We start from the raw sequence: 21,056 nt of genomic DNA on the forward strand, positions 1-21,056 counted from the left end.
GTGTTTTTTAAAAATATAGATTCCAGATTCCATTCCTGACTTGTGGAATCAGAATCCTTTTTGGAAGAGAGTTGACCTAGAATCCACATTTTAAACAAGCTCCCTTGGGAATTTTTATCTGTGAGGAAATCTGAAAAGTACTGCCTGAGGTTTACCATTGACTCTCCTCTCACTCTAGTCCATTTCTGTTGTAATCAAGCCGTTTTCTGACTTTTTAAAAATGGTAGCTCTCGGCTTCCCTGGTGGCGCAGCGGTTGAGAATCTGCCTGCCAATGCAGGGGACACGGGTTCGAGCCCTGTTCTGGGAGGATCCCACATGCCGCGGAGCAACTAGGCCCGTGAGCCACAACTACTGAGCCTGCGCGACTGGAGCCTGTGCTCCGCAACAGGAGAGGCCGCGATAGTGAGAGACCCGCGCACCGCGATGAAGAGTGGCCCCTGCTTGCCACAACTAGAGAAAGCCCTCGCACAGAAACGAAGACCCAACACAGCCAAAAATAAATAAATAAAAAAATAAAAGACTACTACTAAAAAAAAATAAAATAAAAACAAAAAATAAAAAAATGTTAGCTCCCAAATCAACTCCTTCCTTTCCATTTCAACAGCTGTCCTCTAGGTCAGGGTTCTGCCTTCACCATTGGTTAATCTCTGTGCCTATTTCCTATGCCAACCCACTTACACGTCACTGCCAGATCAATCTGCCCCAAAACGCTCTTTGGCATCCTTTCCTCAACACCCTTCGATGACTCCCTACTGCCCAACCAGATGCAGTCTAAACTCTTTAGCCAGAAATGGTTGATACATGTTAACCAAGCTTTCTCTTTACTGTCTAAGTTCCATCTCCACATTGAGATCATCAGAAAGTTGCTTATCTAGACATTACTTGAGCTTCCCTCAGAATTATGACATTTGGAAGGCTCATAAGAAAAAGAGTTATGTACAGTTTTCTCCCCCTTCTATACTTTTTTCCCAGATTATAATCTTTTCACTGCTTTAGTGGTTTTTTTTTTAAGTTTTTTTTCTCACAAACAAATGTAAATCCTTTTGGAAATGGACAGGTTGATAGAAAGCCAAACATTCCCCAAGTCTGAAGTTCAAATGTGTCTGTAACTGCTGTCTTGTCCAATAACTCTCTGCCCAGTCCAGCTTCTGTGCCTTTGCTTGGGCTCTTCCCCCTGCCTGCAACAACTTTCCTTTCCTTTCTGGTTTAATGAAGCCCTTCCTGACTATGCTAGGCTTCAAGTATCTTTCTTCTCCCAAGAACATCTGTAGCCCTGGTTCAACAGGCCTTTAACAACACAGCAATTCACCTCATATGATAATTTCTCTTTTAATGTACAGGATTACTTGCAACTCATAAGGTCTGGTGGTTCCTTAGTCACAATTTAACATGAAACAACTGGGCAGCTTTTCCTTAATAGTCCAGGGCAAGAGCAGTAGTGAGTGAGTGTATGCTTTCCTTAGGTTGACCTTGATGTGAAATGAATTGCTGTCTCCAGAGAACCTGTATATGCCGGTTGAATGGGGCCCAGGTCCTCAACTCTTACAAATACCAGACTGTATTGAAGGGAAGAAGGCCCCAGTAGTTTATTCTCACCCAACCCGTTTGGATCCCGGTCCTCCCTCTCTCTCAGGGTTCAGGGAGTTCCTCGAGTTTTCTTGCTCCCGCCCAGGCAGGGGGGGCTCGTGTCCAGTTGAGGGTTCTCCCTCCACTGGGCGGGGGTCCGCGCTTGTATGGCCAGGGCGTGGACCGGCCCAGCCAGCTCGTCTGACAGCGCCGCGTGGACCAGCCGATGCCGTTGCAGGGGGCTCAGTCCCTCGAAGCGAGAGCTCACCACGGCCACGCGGAAATGGGTTTCACTGCCTGGTGGGACCGCGTGGCCGCCGCTCTCATTACGCAGCTCCAGGACCTCGGGGTTCAGCGCCTGCTCCAACTTTGTGCGAATGGCGGCCTCGACGGGACCGATGGCCCCTGATCTGGCGCTGCCCCGGGACACACAGACGCGGCCAGCCATGGAGAACAGGCTTCCGACCAGCTGCCCACTCAGCATCAGCTACGGCAGAGACAAGGACGGGAGCAGTGAGGGTCAGGGCCTCGCTCTTTGTGAGAGACCAGTCTCTCAACCACCCCAGCCCCCGCCCCCCCGGCCAACGTCCACACTGGGAGCCCGCCTAGACGCGACAGTGAGACGCGAGGCACCGCCTCTTTCCTCTGTGTGACGTGGGGGAATCTGGTCTCCAGCCGCGAGCAGCTGAAGGGAGGCGGTGGATTAGAAAGAGCCCGCGCGCGAGGCACGTTCCTCACTAAGGGGATTCGCAAAGAATGAGCTGGAGGTTGCAAGAGTAGGGTATGTGCAACTCCGGGCTTTTGGTTGAGCCAATGTCCCTGTGTCCCCTCTGAACCCCAGGCTGGGCCCTTTCTACCTTGCACTCAAGTCTTCGCTACCGCAGCTCCCACTCAGGACCGGAACTCCTGACGTTCCGGGCGAAACGCAGACTTCGCGTCCTGAGGCACGCTGGGAAATGGAGTCCTCGCTACGCGACAGAACGGGCAGGCACCACGTGGTGCCCTGAGGGTTCAGGGGAACTGTAGTCTCTACTTCGCCCGACTCGTGAGGTCGTGGGAGGCTCTGAACCTGAGGAATTGTAAAGAAAACGGGAACTTCTGTGCAATTGATATTGAGATTATTCGATTCATTTTATTGACAATACGTCTTGTAGATCATCTAGCCCAACACCTTTATTTTACATACAAGAAAATGGAAGTCCATTTCATTTATTGAATACATAATTATTGTGCGCCAGACCAGTCCTGGAGGCTGGGGAGGTAAGACAGGCCCTGTCCTCAGGCAGTTTACAGAACACTGGAGAAGATGGACCAATGAGCGGACAGTTGCAATACTGTGTGCTAAGGGCTGTGATGGGACTAACAGCAGGATGCTAAGGAGGCATGTCATCCAGACTTGGGGGAGAAGAGAAAACTTAAGGAAACAGTTTACAATAGGCACAAAAATCCCTTTCTCAGCCCCTCCTAGTGTGGTAGCTGCACGCGCAAAGGCCAGGAGGAGAGAGAAATTTGGGGGAGTGGTTCCTTTGGGTGTAGTTAGATATGGTTGGAGCCCACGGGGCAGAGATGATGGTGATGGGAAGCTGAGTGAATGTATAAGCCTGTGGGGAGAAGGCCTAGTTAGGCAGTTTTATTTTTATCCTAGCAGTAGGAAGCTAGGGAAGGTTTTCAGCGGGGATATAACAGGATGAGATTTTTCCAAGATGATATATAACTCGTCAATTCAACCAGTATTTTATTTTGTATCCTAATATTTTATAGATTTCTCCATATATGTATTTCCCCAACTTTTAATTTTGAAAAATTTCAAATCTGCAGAAAAGTTGAATAGTACAAAACAGCATCCTCTACCTTTCACTGTTTTTTACATTTATATATATTATATACTTATATATACTTTTATGTTTAAGTACTTTATACCTATATACTTTAAAAATGTATTTCTATACTTTTTTTGAAAATAAGTTGCAGATAGCATGACATTTCACCCTTAGGTACTCCAGTATGTATCTCCTAAGAACAAGGATATTCTCTTATATAACTACAATACCCTATCACACTCAAAAAATTTAACATAATGTCAATTGCAAGGTTAGTACAATGAGCACCCCATTTATTCTTCACCTATATTTACTGACATTTTACCAGATTTGCTTTTTAATCTCTCTTTGAATGTGTGTATATAATAAAAATATTGTTATCATTTTTGCTGAACCATTTGAGAGTTGCGAAAATCTTTACATTTCATTGCTATATACTTCAGCGTATATCTCCTAAGACAAGGATATTTTCCTACATAAGCGCAATACCATTACCACACCTAAGACGTTTAATATTTGTTCAATACTATTATTAATATATAGTTGACATTCAAATTTCCCCAGGTGTCTCATTAGTGCCTTTATAATTTTTTTATTTTTCGAAAGCCAATCAAGGATCATGCATTGCATTTAGCCATCTTTAAATTTTTATTTTGCAAAGATCCCTGGCTGCAGTGTGGAGAAGTGTAGAGGAGGTAAGAGTGCAAGCAGGGAGACCAGTTGGGAGGTTAGTGTAGCAGTCTAGGTGAGGGATGATGATGACTTGGACAACGCTGGTGGTCATGCAGGTGGAGATGGAAAGAAATTGTGGCTATAAGATATACATTGGGAGGGTAAAACCCACAGGATGTGGTAATGGGCTAGTTATGGGAGGGAAAGTATGAAGGATAACTATCAGGTTTGTGCATCTGGATGGATGGCATTTGTTCCCTAAGATACAGAATATTGGAAGAAGCACAGGTTTGGAAGGGTGGGGAAGGGAAAGACTAGGTGCCCAATTCTGTTTTGGACTTGAGTCTGAAGTGTCTTTATGATATCCAAGAAGAGATGTCATGTTGGATGTATGGTTCTATGTGTGTGTATTTTATTTTTAACTTTTTCTTAAGTGCTTTCAGAGTTATAGAAATACAAAAATAGTACAAATAATTCTTGTATACCCCTCACCCTGATACCCAGATTATCCAAATATTGACAAGTTATCATGTTTGCTTTGTTTCTTTTTATGTATCTAACTACACATATATAATTATTTTTCTGAATCATTTGAGAGTAAGTTTGAGAGATAAGTCCATTTACCTCTAACTACCTGTGATGGTTAATTTTATGTGTCAACTTGACTGGGCCACAGGGTGCCCATATATTTGGTCAAACATTATTCTGGGTGTTTCTGTGAGGGTGTTTTTAGACGAGATTAACATTAAAATTGGTAGACTGAGTAAAGCAGATTGCCCTCCCTATTGTGGCTGGGTCTCATCCAATCAGTTGAAGGCCTGAATAGAACAAAAAGGCTAACCCTCCTGGAAAAAGAGAGTTCTTTCCTGCCTGACTGCCTTTGAACTGGGACATTGGCTTCTTTCCTGCCTTCAGACTTGAACTGAAACACTGGCTCTTTCTGGGTCTCCAGCCTGTTAGCCTTTGACTAGAACTACAGCATTGCTTCTCTTGGTTCTCAAGCCTTCAGACTTGGACTGGAATTACACCATCAGCTCTCCTGTTATTTCCAGCTTGCTGACTCACCCTGCAGATCTCGGGACTTGTCAGCCTCCATTGTCATGTGAGCCAATTCCTTATAATAAATCTCTCTCTCTTTTTCTCTCTCTCTCACTTGTTTGCTCTTGCCCTCTCCATATATATCCTGTTGTTCTATTTCTCTGAAGAGCTCTAATATATATTTGCTAATATGTATTTAGTAAAAAAAAAAAAAAAAAAAAAAGACATTTTCTCACATAGCCACAATGTAATTGTCAAATTCTTGAAATTAACATTGATACAGTAGTATAATCTACAGATCTTACTCAAAATTTGCCAATTGTCCCATAATGTCCTTTATATAAAATGAAAAAAAAAAAAAATTCTGGGCCAGGATCCAATCTAGGATCACATGCTGTATTCAGTTGTTATGTCTCTTTGGTCTCCATTAATCTGGAATAGTTCATTAGTCTTTTTGTCTTTCACGACTTTGACATTTTTGAGGAGTACATTTATTTTGTTAAATATCCCTCAACTTGGGTTTGTCGAATGTTTCACTCTGATTCAGATTTAGGATATACATTTTTGGCAGGAAAACTGCAGAAGTGATATTGAATCCTCTCACTGAAGCATATGGGGGCATATAATTCAATTTGTCTCATTGTTAATGATAATTCTGATTAATTGATTAAGGTGGTATCTCTCAGGTTTCTCAATTGTAAAATTTTTCTTTTTCCCTTTGTAGTTGTAGGAGATACTTTGAGTCTATGTACTATTCTGTTTTTCATTAAGCTTTTGTCTACTAGTTTTAGCATCTGAGAAGCGCATGTGAAGCAAGAGTCCTTGAAGATGAAATGAGATCGTGGGCAGGGGGAAGGTGGGGAAGTGAGTGAGGGGAGTGAAATCACCTGGGAAAAAGAATAAAGTGAGAAAAGAATCAGATTTTCTATTAGAAGATCACTCTGGCTAGTGTATGAGGAATATATTAAGGGAATGGGAAGAGTGGAAGCAGGGAGAAGAGGAGAAAAGCCTTTGGCAGTAGTCTGGTGAAAGATAATCTGAGTGAAGGCAGGAGACAGGCTAGAGAGAAGTAAATCAACTAGAGTGCTGTTAAAGAGATGGAATCTCTAAGGACTTGTTTTTGGTGACGGCCTTGTAATTTGCTAATCCAGTGACAGTGGTGGGGAATGGTGGGAGGCTGTGGTCAGAGAAGGCCTTGCTGTGGAGGGGACATTTAAACAGAGATTTGAATGACTAGAGGAAACCAATCATGTGGAAAGAGAGATCTGGCCAGAGGCAATGTATTCACTGCATGTGTTATGCCAGGCTCACTGTTGGCATACTTGGGTGTTCGGTAAAATGTACCGGATGGATAGTGAGCTAGTATGTGAATAGAGAGGGCCGACATTATTATTCCTGTTGCAAAAATAAATGAAAGCTTTGTAAGTTGCAAGCTCCCTAGGGCAAGTTTAGTGTCTTTGTTTCTAATAAAAACATAGTCATGACAATATTTACTATTTAGTGAAGGTTTGTCATGGACAGATTAAGAGTCTTAGAGGCTTTAAGCACTGAGACATTATGGTGGCCGCCTCATGTGTAATTAAACAAAACGAAAACTAATAAACACTAATCTGTAATGTGAGGAGTAAGATGCCCAACAAAGTATTCATCTTTTTCCTATGATATTACTTCATTATTTGTTCATTAAAAAATTAATTTGTCCCTACTGATGTATAATTTACACATAAGAAATGCGCACTTTTTAAGCGTACAGCTTAATTTTACATGGGAATACACCATATCAAGATACAGAAAATTTCTAGCACCTTGGAAGGCTCCCAAGGAAGTCAATACCACCCTGCCACAGTTAATCATTATTCTAACCTCTAGCACCATAGATTAGTATTGCCTGTTTTTGAACTTCTTACAAATAGAATCACATAGTATGAATACATTTGTGTTTGTCTTTTGCTCAACATTGTCTGTGAGATTCATCCGTGTGTGTGGCAGTAATTTTTTCATTTTCATTGTGTGGTATTGCAGTATATGAATATACCACATCCTTGTACGTGCTTTTTGTTGGATGTAAACATTCTTTTCTGTTTGGTGTATAGCCAGGAGTGGTCATAGGATAAACTCAATGTTTATTTCTGAAATGGCAAATTCGTTCAAATTTTTGAGATGCCCCTGCTTTGTTGGCCACAGGTACTATGCTAAATGTTTTACATTTATGAACTCTTTTAATTCTTGCAACAAGTCCATGAAGTAGCTACTGTTATTACTCTCGCTTTACCATTGAGGAAGCAGAGACCCTTAGAGGTTAGGTAAGTAATTTGCCTATGGTCACAGATCTGGTAAACAAACCCAGAGAGTCAGGCTGCAGAATTTGAGCTCTTAACCATTAAGCTATTCTGCCTCCTAATCCAGCATTTGGGCGTCTCAGGTTCCATCTCTGTACTAGGTTCTTTATATTTAATTCTCATTTATTCTAACAACTCTATTATGGTAGGGTATATGATTTTTATTTATTGGTGATGTTGTATTTTCTGTCACTCTGGCTACCACAGTCTACTGTTGATAGCTAGCTAGCATTTGGAGAGTGGTTTGTTGACTAAAGAGAAATATTTTAGAGAAGAAGATGCTAATTCTCTAAGAGTATAGTTTTATTTGTTTATGCAAAAAACATTTAATTACCCTACTAAGAGCCAGGTAGAAGGAATAAAGGACTCCTGATTTAAAGGTGAAGAAGACATGGTCTCTCCCTTGAAGTGGTCACAGAAAGGAAGTGAGACCAAGGTCAAAACACAGGGCAGAGTGCTTAAATGCTATCAGCAGGATAGGAACAAAGAGATGTGGGTACACTGAGGCTGTGTGTGTGACAGTAGGGAAGCTTCATGAAAGAGGAGGTGATATCTGGGTGGAAACTGGAAGGATGGCGGAGGATTTTGCAGGTCCAGAGGAGGCTGAAAGCATTCTAGCCAAGGGCAACTTTATGTGCAATGGCAGGGAGCTGTGGAAAGGCCTTGCTCATCTTATGAATGATGTGCAGCTCAGTACGGAGGGGGCTGCGGGTGGAGTTGAGGAAAGGTGTAAGAAAAGGGGAAGGGAGAGGAGTCTGGTTGGAATGATAGAATGGACCTAGAATGCCCTAAATGTTTGATTAACTAGATTGCCTGGTTAGGAACTAAGTTGCTTTTTTTTTTTTTTTAATAGATTTATTTATTTATTTATTTATTTATTTATTTATTTATTTATTTATGGCTGCGTTGGCTCTTCGTTGCTGTGCGCGGGCTTTCTCTAGTTGCGGTGAGCGGGGGCTACTCTTTGTTGCAGTGCACGGGCTTCTCATTGTGGTGGCTTCTCTTTGTTGCTAAGCACGGGGTCTAGGTGCGTGGGCTTCAGTAGTTGTGGTTCACGGGCTCTAGAGCGCAGGCTCAGTAGTTGTGGCGCACGGTCTTAGTTGCTCCGTGGCATGTGGGATCTTCCCGGACCAGGGCTCAAACCCGTGTCCCCTGCACTGGCAGGCGGATTCTTAACCACTGCGCCACCAGGGAAGCCCAACTCAGTTGGTTTTGGTTAAAAATCCCAGAGGTGTTAAAGGAGATAAGATCCAGCCTGTTTGTGATGGTGTATGACATTTACAAATGGCCTGCTCTGTTATATATTTCAATAGCTCTGGTAAGAATGCTGGGAAGGGAGGTCTGGGGAGCAATAGATAGTAATTGAGCCTGATAAAATTTGTAGGATATTGGCCTATCTGGACTTACCTAATAAGGTTTTATAGCTAGATGGAATTTAAAGTATTAAGTCTAATTCCATCCCTCTCTCATGCTCTCTCACTCTCTCTCTAACTCTCCTGCTCTCCAGCTCTCCCTCTTTCTGCAACAGAGGGAGGAAGCAAGGCAGGGTAAGTTAAGTGACTTCATAAAACCCATAATCTAGTTAGTGAAGTAGTGTGCTTGGAGGGATGAAGAGCACAGTCTTTGAGTCAGGCAGACCTTGGTTCTAATCATGTCTTTGTAAGTGGCTGTGTGACCTTCAGCGAGTGCTTAAACGCCTCTGAGCCTTGGTTTCCTTATCTGTGAAGCAATTACAGTCGTCCTTCAGTATCCATGGGTTCTGAATCTGAGGATTCAACCAACCGTAGATGGAAAATATTCTAAAAAAAAATCCGGAAAGTCCCCAAAAAGCAAAACTTGAATTTGCCCTGCCCTAGCAACTATTTACATAGTTTTACATTGTATTTACAACTATTTACATAAAATTTACATTGTATTAGGTATTAAAAGTAATCTAGAGACACTTCATCTGGGAGGATGTGCTTAGGTTATACGCAAATACTACACCATTTTATATAAGGGACTTGAACATCCTTGGATTTTAGTATCCACTGGGGGTCCTGGTACCGAGGTACGAGGTACGACTGTATATCTACTTCGTAGGTAGCCCCTAACATAGGGCTTATCTCATAATAAGGGTTTAATATAATCTCTTTTCCCTTTACCCTTCCTAACAGCACAGGGTCACTGTGATAGAACTAAAAAGGAGATCAGAGGTCAAAGACAGCGGGAGGTCAGCTGGCCCCTCAAGCAGGGCCTCGAAGGGTACCAGAGTTGTTGTGGGGTCCCTACTACTGTATTTTGTTCTGTGCTCTGTAGGGCTGAAAAGTTGACACTATTAGAACTTCCAGAGCTGATTGGCTTCTTGGGGAGAGAGTTACACTAACAAAATACACAAGAAATTGATGAACAGGTCAGAATGCAAATTAATTAACTTCTAGTGATAGATATATCTTCCCATACTGGTTCTCCCCTTCTCAGTCTCATATTTTTATCCTAGAGTAGAATAATTGGAAAGTTGTTAATTGAGAGCAGAACCTGAGCTAAGAGGGTTGGATAGTCTTCAGAAACATTTCACCCAGACTATGAGAACAAGCTGATGCTTTCACCAAGGAACCTTCTGTAATAGCCTAAACCTTTGTGTCTAGCAGACACATACTCTTAGTGTTAGAGAAGCACAACACATTCCTACTGTAATTGCCCCATTTAGATGGTATGTGGACCATATCCTTCTATTAACATGTGCATCTTCTGAAATGCTATAATCCCGTTTGGCTAGAATTATCTTCAGTTGCATCCTGCTATTGAGGAAACACTCCCATTACTTTTGACTGTACTTGGGTGTTTCACAAATCTATACCAGCATCTTACCAGGGGTAAGCTCTACAGATAGCTGATATTAACTAATTTTAACTTACAGAGTTCACCAGATTTCCTCCATTTTCTAGAGGCATCTCATTACAGACCTCTTTGTACTAGTCTCAATTATCTGTATACCCATTGCCTGATAGGTAGCATGTACTCAATAAATGTCAGTTGAACAAAGGTGAGGATAAAAGAGGAACACTAGAAAAGAGCTCAAGGAGAAAAATTTAAGTCTATTCTTTTCTCTATAGCATTCTACCTCCTGTCTTTGATAGGGACATAGTGAAGGGACAAAGTAGGTAATTAAATAGTTAATCCCACTAGGGGATTGTAAGTAAAGAAAAAGGTATGGGAGACCCCTCTAAGTTAATGATCACTCAATCAAGCAGGCCTGCGTAGCAACAAAACTATGCAACAGAAGCATGAGACGTGCCCCAAAACAATAAAACAATGGTGGCATGAGACCCACATCCTGCCCAGTGAGCTCAGTAAGCTGATTCCAAGGACATGCTTCTCTGCACACACTAAAAACAAAAAATATAAGGAAAGGGTGACAGTATACTGAAACCTGAGATGATTTACCATTTTTAGTAAATGAGCGCCTTTTTGCTCATTTCCATTGCACCATGACAGTCCCAACTTGACCAAGTAGGGACAAGAACCTCCCCCCCCCCACGTGGAGGAGGAGCTGATGCTGGAAGTTTGACGTCTACTCAAGAATGAGGAAGAAGGTGGTCTTTTCCCCCTCCCCACTTTTCCTTTGATTATAAAACTGTAGCCCACTAAGTTCTCAGAGCACGGCACCCTCTCACCCAGCCGCTTGGGAAGTCTCACAAGTGTCCCATTCTAATAAATCACTTATCTGTCACTTTGCCTCTCGCTGAATTCTTTCTGCGCTGAGACATAAAGAATTGAAGCTCCTCGGAGCCCCCAGACGCATTTCAGCGGTTTCAGCTTTATGGGATATTCAGGAAAGGGTGAAAATGGGGTGGGGATGTAAAACTCCCAGGGATGGGAAGCTGAGGAGAAAGAAATGGAACTTTCAGTAAAGATTTCTATGTAGAGGATTACACAAAGGAGTCTCTAGGGGCTGTTGCTGAAGTCTAAGAGGCAAAACAAGAGGATCACGGAGGAAAAGGCTGAAGTTAAAAAAGTAACACTGGATATGCTGTTGAGATGCAGGGAACAGTGGATTCTGGCTTAGGTACCTGGAAGATTGTTGGTGCCATTCAGGTAAAGAGAGCAAAGAGAGGAGGGTGGGGGGTGTTTGGATGAGTTTGCTTTTGGATAGGTCGAGTTATTGGGACAAACAGGTTGAAGTATCCAGTCAGCAGTTATGTATATGGGTCTGAGCTTCTGAAACAAATCTGGGTGTTAGTTGAAAGCATGGAGTTGGGTAAGACTCTTCGGGAAGAGTGAAGAATGGAGGAGTGTGGGGGAGGGGCGACTAGGGAGGCAGAGCTCAGCTGGACACCGGGATTTAAAGACCGGCAGAGGAATTTGATGTTGCCAGAGTTGAGGGGTGGGGGTGGGGAGAAATAAAATAAAATAAATAAATAGGTAAAAAAAAAATGGGCAAAGGAACAGAAGCAGGATGAGGAAAGACGAAGGGCGACATTTTGAAAGCCAAAGGAAAGCCGCCTTCAGGTTCAAGGCGGTTTTGGACGCCGCCGGGAGGTAAAGAGGAGGATGACTAATTCTATGCTAGCCCTCGGGCAAACTGGAGTCCGAGGAGCAGTGGCGGGTGGCATGGGGCTAAGCCACACCGCAGGCAACGAGTAAATTGCAAGGGGGAGGCCTTAGTAGTACTATATTCTTTAAGGAAGTTTGGCTTTGACGAGCCAGAAAGGGAGGGACTTGGAGGGTAATTTAGGGCTCAAGGGGGTAATCAGCTTCAGAATTCGGTACCCTTGAGTAACTCTACATCTGCCGGAGGCTCTCTGCAGTCCTTTTGGGTCCTTGTTGGGATTTCCTTTGGTGAAAAAAACCTACCACTCTTAAGCTGGAAAAAAACTGCCACTCAGTAAAAAACAAAACAGCGTGTTGTTTGAAAGCCTTCGCTTTAAAAATCCTGGCATGCAAATAAGGGGCTTTAATGTGGCTCACAGCGATTGGTAGGTACTTACCAAGGCCGTCATTTCCTCGTAGTACAAGATGCAAACGAAGAGTCTGCTTTCCGCTTTCCTATTGGCTGTTCGATCGGACTCAGCTTTTAGCCAATCAAACCACTTCGCTTCACCCCTCCCGGTAGCTCTTATAAATTACATCAAATGGGTTATCCTCACCACATCCTTCTCTTTGAAAAAGAAGCTGTAACTGCATTTTTAGCCGTAATGTCAGGACGCGGAAAGCAGGGAGGCAAAGCTCGGGCCAAGGCCAAGTCGCGCTCATCCCGCGCTGGCCTTCAGTTCCCCGTGGGGCGAGTGCACCGCCTGCTGCGCAAAGGCAACTACGCCGAGCGAGTCGGGGCCGGCGCGCCAGTGTACCTGGCGGCCGTGCTGGAGTACCTGACCGCGGAAATCCTGGAGCTGGCCGGCAACGCGGCCCGAGACAATAAGAAGACACGCATCATCCCTCGCCATTTGCAACTAGCCGTGAGAAATGATGAAGAGCTCAACAAGTTACTCGGGGGTGTCACAATTGCCCAGGGCGGCGTCTTGCCCAATATCCAGGCAGTCTTGTTGCCCAAGAAAACGGAGAGTCACAAGCCTGGCAAGAATAAGTAATTAGGAGGCTTGACACCAACCCCATTCACCCCAAAGGCTCTTTTAAGAGCCACCAAAGTGTCAAATGAAGGGCTGATCACGAAACAGCGCATTAGCTCTTTTTTTGAAAACTTGGGTGGCTCTAAAAAGAGCCTTTGGTCTTTGGTTTACTTTGTCTGGATTTATTTGCTTTTGGCTTTGTGGCTTTCGGTTTTCTTTGGTAATAGAACGGCCTGGATGTTGGGCAAAACGCCGCCCTGGGCGATGGTGACTTTGCCCAACAGCTTGTTCAGTTCCTCGTCGTTGCGGATTGCCAGCTGCAGGTGACGCGGGATGATGCGCGTCTTCTTGTTGTCTCGGGCCGCGTTGCCCGCCAGCTCCAGAATTTCGGCGGTCAGGTACTCGAGAACTGCCGCCATGTAGACGGGCGCGCCGGCCCCCACCCGCTCGGCGTAGTTGCCTTTGCGCAGCAGACGGTGCACTCGCCCCACCGGGAACTGCAGGCCTGCGCGGGACGAGCGCGACTTGGCCTTAGCGCGGGTCTTGCCTCCTTGCTTTCCGCGGCCAGACATAATTGAAAATAATGCTATAAGGCCTAGAGCGCAGATTCTCGCAACAAACAGGATTGAAAGATCAGCAATTGGAAAGCCTTTATAAGCTTTCCTAGGGGTGGGGTCAGGAACGAATTTTTCATTGGTCCTAAATTGGCTCCAGAAATGGCCAATAAGGTCAAGAGTCGGTGTTGTTACGTAGCTATTACTGATAACGCAAGGTCTCTACATGGCCCAATGGAAACGTAAGACTTTTGGAGCCTTAATTTGCATACGGTGGTTATAAAAGGATCAGGCCCGCCCATTCTCATACTACTTTTCTTTGCTAACGGGTGTTGTATTTTACAATGCCTGAGCCGGCAAAATCCGCTCCCGCGCCCAAGAAGGGCTCGAAGAAAGCTGTCACCAAAGCTCAGAAGAAAGACGGCAAAAAGCGCAAGCGCAGTCGCAAGGAGAGCTATTCCATCTACGTGTATAAAGTGCTGAAACAGGTGCACCCGGATACCGGCATCTCGTCCAAGGCCATGGGCATCATGAATTCGTTCGTCAACGACATCTTCGAGCGCATCGCGGGCGAAGCGTCGCGCCTGGCGCATTACAACAAGCGCTCGACCATCACGTCCCGGGAGATCCAGACGGCCGTGCGCCTGCTGCTGCCTGGCGAGTTGGCCAAGCACGCCGTGTCCGAGGGTACCAAGGCGGTCACCAAGTACACCAGCTCCAAGTGAGTCCCTGCCGGGACGCGGCGCTCGCACAAGTCGCCGGGCCGCTTGACTTTCCAAAGGCTCTTTTCAGAGCCACCCACCTAATCACCAGAAAAGAGCTTTGTTCACTTGTTTGCCCTCAGTCTCTTCTCACAAAGTAAGTTGCGGTAGTTGGATAAAAGTAATGGCAAATAGCACACGAAGCTTTTTAGGCCCTTATGACTTGAGGTTCCTGGCGCGTGACTGGCTTTGCTTTTGAATCTAGGCCGAGTCTTAACCCCTCACTGTGCTGCTTAGTTTTCCTATGAGTCAGTTCTAAATTAGGATACTGAGACTCTGCTCCTTCCCACCCTTTCCTCGTAGACTGTTGTGTCCTGGTGGCTCTGTTGGGTACGTTTCTTCGGTGTTCTAAAACGAAGTGAGTGATTTCGGCCATCCTCATTTAAGAAAGGACCCCAGGACATAAGTAAGCCCGGGTCCTGCGAACACTGCATCACAGCCCTGAAGAATTCTCCCGAGAGTTTGGCAGCTGCTTGGGTGCCCAGTCACCAGTTATGCCCTGCGACGTGACCTCCTGTGGATACCAGTAGTTCGGGGTATTTAGGACGGAACCCGCGCTGCCTGGTCTCAGCCTTTCCCTGATTGGACGACATGAATATTCAAAATCTCGCGCCGCTCCAGAATTCATAGATTCTGGTTTCCACCGCTCACTTTGGTGCTTTGAAATCCCTGTTATTTTTTGGTTTGTGGATCATTTTTGCATTTAATTCTCTTATCTTGGAATGTTTCGGCCTCAAGTAACTGTAAGGCACTAGTCATTTTAGTCTGGGCTCAAACGTCACCTCTCAGAAACCTTCCCAAGTCATCCACTCACGAGTTTGTGCCTCTCGTTCCTGCCTGTCCTGGTCCCTCTATTTTATCTTCCTCCTAGCAGCGATCAGAAATTGTCTTGTTCGTTTATATTCTTGTTTACGGTCTTTCTCCTCAAGCCCTTAACAGAAACTTTGCTGGTCTGGTTTTCCTCTATATCGTCAGTGCCAACCAGTACTGGGCACACAGTGGACACTTCAATACTTATTGAATTAATATTTGTTGAATTAATTTTTCTGTCCCACTCCTTTTTTAAATCGCTTCCGTGGATGGATGGGTGCGGTTCATTTTCATTAGATGTATGTGAAGACGTGATGAAAATGGAAATGTTTTTGGAGCTCCTTCCCCAAGTCTGTCCGTGGTCACCTCAGGGCAGCAGCTGGGAGGAGGACTTTGTTAAGACTTTTTTCTTTTTTTTTTTTTTTTTGCGCTAAGGGGGAGGTGGCAGTTTTGCCCCTCCTTTATGCTTCTCAGTTTGGCCTAATCTCTTGGATTTTCATTAAATTCAGAACATTGGTCACTGGAAGTTCTTTTCCTTTCTCTATTTATGACATCCTCCTTCCATCCTGATCCTTTGTTCCTCACGGAGATGAGCTTTTAATATATGTTCACCGTCTCATTTGCTTTTCAGGAGACCCTGTACGATAGACAAGATTAATATCCCTTTAAAAACGAGATTGAGAGAAGCAAAGTGATTGGTCCACTGGTCATGCAGCTAACCTTGTCCACCTTTGTATCCTCAGATGCGAGGACAATTGTATTTTAGTTTTACTTCATGTAATTACAGAATGTTGAACCTTTCTGTCCAAGCCTTGATTTTGCTGATAAAGACACTGATGGTCTGATGAGTTATTCAACTCTGCTTTTGGATAAGGGGTCCTGGAGTTAATTGCAGGGGTTTCATGAATCCAAATGGACTCCAGACATTATCAGAGACTGAATAAATCTTATGTTTCTTACATGTGTGTTTTCAGATGTGTGTAGATGCTATTGTTATTAATAAAGTTACCAGTTAATTTAAAAGCTTGGCTGGATTATTGTATCTGCAATATAGTTTTTAACTAAATGAAACGAACAGATACAACCACTACTGGGTCTGTGGAAAAGCTGAGTGCCTCTGACTTGGAAGATGAATATTTATAAACCATCAACCAAACTTACTTCTACTCCAGAAGTGTACTGGGGCTGAAATAGCCTGTTATGAGGACACTGTTAATGCTCAGTAATTGAAAAATACATGACCACAAAACCAAACAAAAATCACTGCAAACAAGAAGCACTATAAACAAGACAGAAGAAATAAAGTCCTTAAGAAAGTTTAGATAACACCTGCAGAGTACTTACTGTATGCCAGACGATGTTCTAGGTCCTTTACACATATTGACTCATTTAATCCTCACAAGAACCTTATGAAATAGTTACCATTATTATGTCCCATTTTACAGGTGAGGAAACTGAGGCACAGAAAGGCTTCTCGGAAACTCTCCAGAGAATAAACTCTTAGTTCAATGTTTAACGGACTTGAGAAAGTAAGATCCCTCTCCGAAAACCTGGATTTTGGGGGAAATATTTATGCTTTAAAATTAAAATAAAAAGAAACACCGCCTGCTTTATTTTCAGCATGCACCCTGGATATAAGTCTATGGTGGTGGTGGTGGCTGAAAGTCTTGGGTGGGGTGCTCTCATTCTCCATTCCAGAGACCATAGTTCAGCTCAGTTTAATTTGTCCCCATAGTTGTAGGGCTCACCAGCTGAAATACTTTGACTAATGTGAGAGAGCTTTGGTTACTGATCGTGGGCTCCTCCTGGGCATGGTGTTTACTAGGAAGGAAGTTACAGAGTGAGAAAGGGGAAGGAGGTGTTAGAGTTTGGTATTTTAACTCTGGAGGGGAGGTGATTAGTGATGGTGAGATTTATCCTCCTAAAGAACCTCTTTGATCTTTCTCCTTCTCAAACATCTGTATACATTTGCTTAAGTTGGAGTTAATAACAATACTTGTTATAATAATAATTGCTTCTACTTATTGAGCACATAAGTATTTACCTTGTCCTCTGCTAAGTGGTTTACAAGCATTGCCTCATTTAATCTTCACAGCCACCACTTAAGATGGGGTCCATCCTTATTTTATAGGTAAAGGAGATTGAATTTCAGAAAAGTTAAATAACTTGTCCAGGGTTGTTTAGGAAGTAAATGGTGGAACTACAACCCAATGCACACTTTTAAAAAGCTTGATATTCAAGGCCCTCCATAATCTGCCTCTTCCTTCTTCCACAGCTCTATCTCCTACTGCTATACAGGTTTTCTGCTCTAGTTAACATGGTCCAGTCACCTTCCCCTAAACCCGTTTGCTCTTTCTCAGGGCTAGACTGGACTGCCCCTTCTTTCTGGCTTGGCCAGAGCTTTCTTTCAAGCCAAGGCCATAATCTTCCACCTCAAATGACACCTCTCAACTAACTTCTCTACCACCCTCATCTCTTCTTTGAACAAACAAACAACAAAAAAAACTTTACTGAGGTATAATTGGCATACAATAAACTGTACATGTTTAAAGTATGCTTTAAGTTTAGACATACATATATACCTATGAGAACATGAGTACAATCAAAATAATGGACATATCCATCCACCCCCCCCCAAAATAAGGGTTTCCTAGTGCCCCTTTATAATTCTTCCCCCCTGCTCCCTTCACCAATGTCCTCCTTTGGCCCCATCCCTGCCCTCAAGCAACCACTGGTTTGCTTTATGTCATTATAGGTAGTTTGTATCATACAATGTATCATTTGTATCTGGCTTCTTTCACTCAGCATAATTGTTTTGAGATTCATATATATTTAGGTGCATGTATCAGTAGTTCATTCCTTTTTGTTGCTGAGTAGTATTCCATTGTATAGCCGCAATTGGTCATTCAGTTACTTGTTAATCGATAGTTGTGTTGTTCCCAGTCCTTCCTTCAGTTTTTTTTTCTTTTTTTTTTGGCTGCTCCCACATGGCATGAGGGATCTTAGTTCCCCGACCAGGGATTGAACCCGCGCCCCCTGCAGTGGAAGCGTGGAGTCTTAACCACTGGACCGCCAGGGAAGTCCCCTTCCTCCACTTTTTAATGCATTCCAACTTTGTGTCGTGTTGGTTCCACGGATGAGCACATTAAACTTTCTGCCTTCAATTGGGAAGGAACTCAGATGGTGGATGAGCCATATACACAAATACTTATTCTATTCAAGTGGGAGAAAGTATTAGGGTTTCACTTCTGTTCTCTGAGGCTCAGAACGTCTCTAATCCATTTTATGTCCTGTGGCCAGAGTAGTCGTCTAAAGCACAGACGGTGGCCTACCTCGCTGACTCAGTTTGGCCTTCAAAAGAAAAAAATGAGAGTAAAAAATGTAAAACTATCAGCAGTTCTTATACCATATTTGGTCTCACAGCATGGTCTGGGGAGCTCCGCTCCTTTAAAAGGGAGGCTAACATAACTCACAATATGGCTAATCAGTGGTTGAGGCACAGGGAGGAAGCCTGAGGGGCAGCTCTGTTCAGGTTTCAGACACTGACCCTTAACTGGAAGACTGTCCCTGTGGCTTGGGAGAATAGGTTTAATCATTCATTTAATACGGGTGATTGAAAATCTGTATCTGCTAATTTAATAAATAATTATTAAGTATCTATTATTATTATTAAGTTCTGTAAGAAAGGCTCTCTAGGACCACTCCTCTGACTCCTGAGCATTGTTAGGTATGATATAATTAAGTCATTCTTTCATTCAGTGATTTATTGAGTATCTGTTAGATAGCAGGCAATCTGGTTTAAGGTTAAACGGAACAGAGTGGCTTCTGCCTTCCTGGCCTTTTAGTGGCTAGAAGGGAAGATAGATATTATACAAGTGACTATAATAAAATGTGACACGTGTTAAGATGGGAGAAGTACAGATACAGAGAGTGTAATGGAGGGAGGCCTAACTTAACACCGATGGGGTAAGGAGGGCCTCTCTGAAGAAGGACTTGAAGGAGAGTGAAAGAGAGCAAGCTCAGGGAGATAGGAGGAACTGCAAGAAATTTAGTATGGGTAGTATTTAGAGGGTGAGGAGGTAGGCAGGTAGAGCCAGACCTTGAGGGATTAGCCCAGACATATGGAAACGGACTTTAAAGAACCTGATTAGCTTCTGGGCCAGCGTGACTGTGGAAACATCTGTATCCGTTCAAGCAACCTCTGCTGCAGATGACACCTTGACCCTCGAAAGAGTGTCCATTCGTTTCAGTGGCTTCCCTTAATGTGGAAATGGCTTCATCAGGCCATCCAGGCTGATGCCAGCCACCATCATGCTCTGAGGGGACCATGAGGTCCTGAGGGGGACTGTGAGATTCATAATTGGCCAAATGCAAAGGTTTGCCAATACCCAGAGCTGGCTGGGCTAGAGAAATGAGGTATTCTCATACACTAGTGGTGAGAGAAGAATTTGGTGCAAACTTTTTAGTGGGTAACTTCACAATAACTATCAAAATTCTCTTTTCATATACGAATACAAAACAAAATCCCCTAGCAAATCACTCTAAGATATTTGTGCAGGGATTGTAAATAGCAGCTTTTAAAAAAACGTATTTTTAATTCTTGATAATTGAGAAATTAAAACATATACACAAACAGATGCCAATGTACCCCTTATCCAACTTCAACAATTGTCAACTCAAGGTCAATTATCAGCTCAAACCAATTATCAACTCAAGGCCATCCATCCTGTGTCATTTTGAAGCAGATCCCAGGCACCATATTATTTAATCCATAAAAATTTCCTTATGTGTCTCTAAAAGATAAGGACCATAGTACCAAATCATGTCTAAAATAATTAACAACAGTTCCTTAATTTGTCAAATATCCAGTTAGTGCTCAAATTTTTAATTTTAATCTACCTATCTAATCTAATTTATATCTTTTAAAAGTACTTTATCTGAATCTGAATCCAAATAAATCTACACATAGTGGTTGGTTGATGCCTTTCAACTCTAATGTATGTTTCCCATCCATCTCTTTATTTCTTGTAATTTCTTTGTTGAAGAAACTGGGTTGTTTTTCCTGTAGAGTTTTCCCAATTCTGATTTTGCCAATTACTTCCTGATGTAGTTTATCATGATCTTCTGTCTCTGTATTTCCTGTAAGTTAGTAGTTGGATCAGAGGCTTGATTAGATTTAGGTTCACTTTTCCACTCCCTGGCAAGACTACTTCATAGATAGTGCCATATATATATATATATATATATATATATTTTCATATCAGGGGACATAATGGCTAATTGCTTCTTTTTTTGTGATAACAACACCTATTGTTGCTTAATACTTAGATCCTTTAAATCACTAGGGACTGCAAAATAATATTCTAGCACTTCTCCTTTATTAGCTGGAATTAAGAGAAAGCAGTATTATTTTTAATAATAAACACATAGAAACTACTTAGATATCTATTAGCAGGTGAAAAGAAAGTGGTAGGATCCTTTTGGTATAAGTAAAAAAGGATATGTGTGTATGTATTGGTGTGTCTGCACTGGTAAAGAGGTACAACATTTTTCTGGAATTTCACATATTAAAGCTAATAATAGGGCTTCCCTGGTGGCGCAGTGGTTGAGAATCTGCCTGCCAATGCAGGGGACACGGGTTCAAGCCCTGGTCTGGGAAGATCCCACACGCCGCGGAGCAACTAAGCCCGTGAGCCACAACTACTGAGCCTGCGCGTCTGGAGCCTGTGCTCCGCAGCAAGAGAGGCCGCGATAGCGAGAGGCCCGCGCACCGCGATGAAGAGTGGCCCCCGCTCGCCGCAACTAGAGAAAGCCCTCGCACATAAACGAAGACCCAACACAGCCAAAAATAAATAAATAAATAAATAAATTTATTTAAAAAAAAAAAAAAAAAAAAAAAGCTAATAATAGTGGCTACTCATCAGGAGAGGAATTTGGTTAGTCCAG

General features: G+C 43.2%; 4 protein-coding genes across 4 annotated transcripts; 2 read left to right on the forward strand and 2 right to left on the reverse strand.

Moving 5' to 3' along the window:
* Nucleotides 1–1,558: 1,558 nt before the first annotated feature.
* Nucleotides 1,559–12,648, reverse strand: BOLA1 (bolA family member 1). The gene is made up of 3 exons (XM_061183558.1): nucleotides 12,407–12,648; nucleotides 2,425–2,636; nucleotides 1,559–2,054 (listed from the first exon to the last, which is right to left on the reverse strand). The coding sequence occupies exon 3, from the start codon at nucleotides 2,049–2,051 to the stop codon at nucleotides 1,638–1,640; it is 414 nt and encodes a 137-aa protein (XP_061039541.1). The 5' UTR covers nucleotides 2,052–2,054; nucleotides 2,425–2,636; nucleotides 12,407–12,648; the 3' UTR covers nucleotides 1,559–1,637.
* LOC133086860 (histone H2A type 2-B) lies at nucleotides 12,614–13,039 on the forward strand. Its single transcript, XM_061183561.1, has one exon. The coding sequence runs from the start codon at nucleotides 12,614–12,616 to the stop codon at nucleotides 13,004–13,006; it is 393 nt and encodes a 130-aa protein (XP_061039544.1). The 3' UTR covers nucleotides 13,007–13,039.
* On the reverse strand, nucleotides 12,711–13,589 carry LOC133086861 (histone H2A type 2-C). The gene has a single exon (XM_061183562.1). The coding sequence runs from the start codon at nucleotides 13,555–13,557 to the stop codon at nucleotides 13,168–13,170; it is 390 nt and encodes a 129-aa protein (XP_061039545.1). The 5' UTR covers nucleotides 13,558–13,589; the 3' UTR covers nucleotides 12,711–13,167.
* A 269-nt stretch (nucleotides 13,590–13,858) lies between these two features.
* On the forward strand, nucleotides 13,859–16,133 carry LOC133086862 (histone H2B type 2-E). Its single transcript, XM_061183563.1, has one exon. The coding sequence runs from the start codon at nucleotides 13,884–13,886 to the stop codon at nucleotides 14,262–14,264; it is 381 nt and encodes a 126-aa protein (XP_061039546.1). The 5' UTR covers nucleotides 13,859–13,883; the 3' UTR covers nucleotides 14,265–16,133.
* Nucleotides 16,134–21,056: the final 4,923 nt, after the last annotated feature.

This window comes from Eubalaena glacialis, chromosome 3, assembly GCF_028564815.1.
Source record: "Eubalaena glacialis isolate mEubGla1 chromosome 3, mEubGla1.1.hap2.+ XY, whole genome shotgun sequence".
Lineage (NCBI taxonomy): Eukaryota > Metazoa > Chordata > Mammalia > Artiodactyla > Balaenidae > Eubalaena > Eubalaena glacialis.

Coding starts and splice junctions, on each gene's coding strand:
- BOLA1 (XM_061183558.1), bottom strand. CDS start 2,051: ATGCTGAGTGGGCAGCTGGTCGGAAGCCTGTTCTCCATGGCTGGCCGC.
- LOC133086860 (XM_061183561.1), top strand. CDS start 12,614: ATGTCAGGACGCGGAAAGCAGGGAGGCAAAGCTCGGGCCAAGGCCAAG.
- LOC133086861 (XM_061183562.1), bottom strand. CDS start 13,557: ATGTCTGGCCGCGGAAAGCAAGGAGGCAAGACCCGCGCTAAGGCCAAG.
- LOC133086862 (XM_061183563.1), top strand. CDS start 13,884: ATGCCTGAGCCGGCAAAATCCGCTCCCGCGCCCAAGAAGGGCTCGAAG.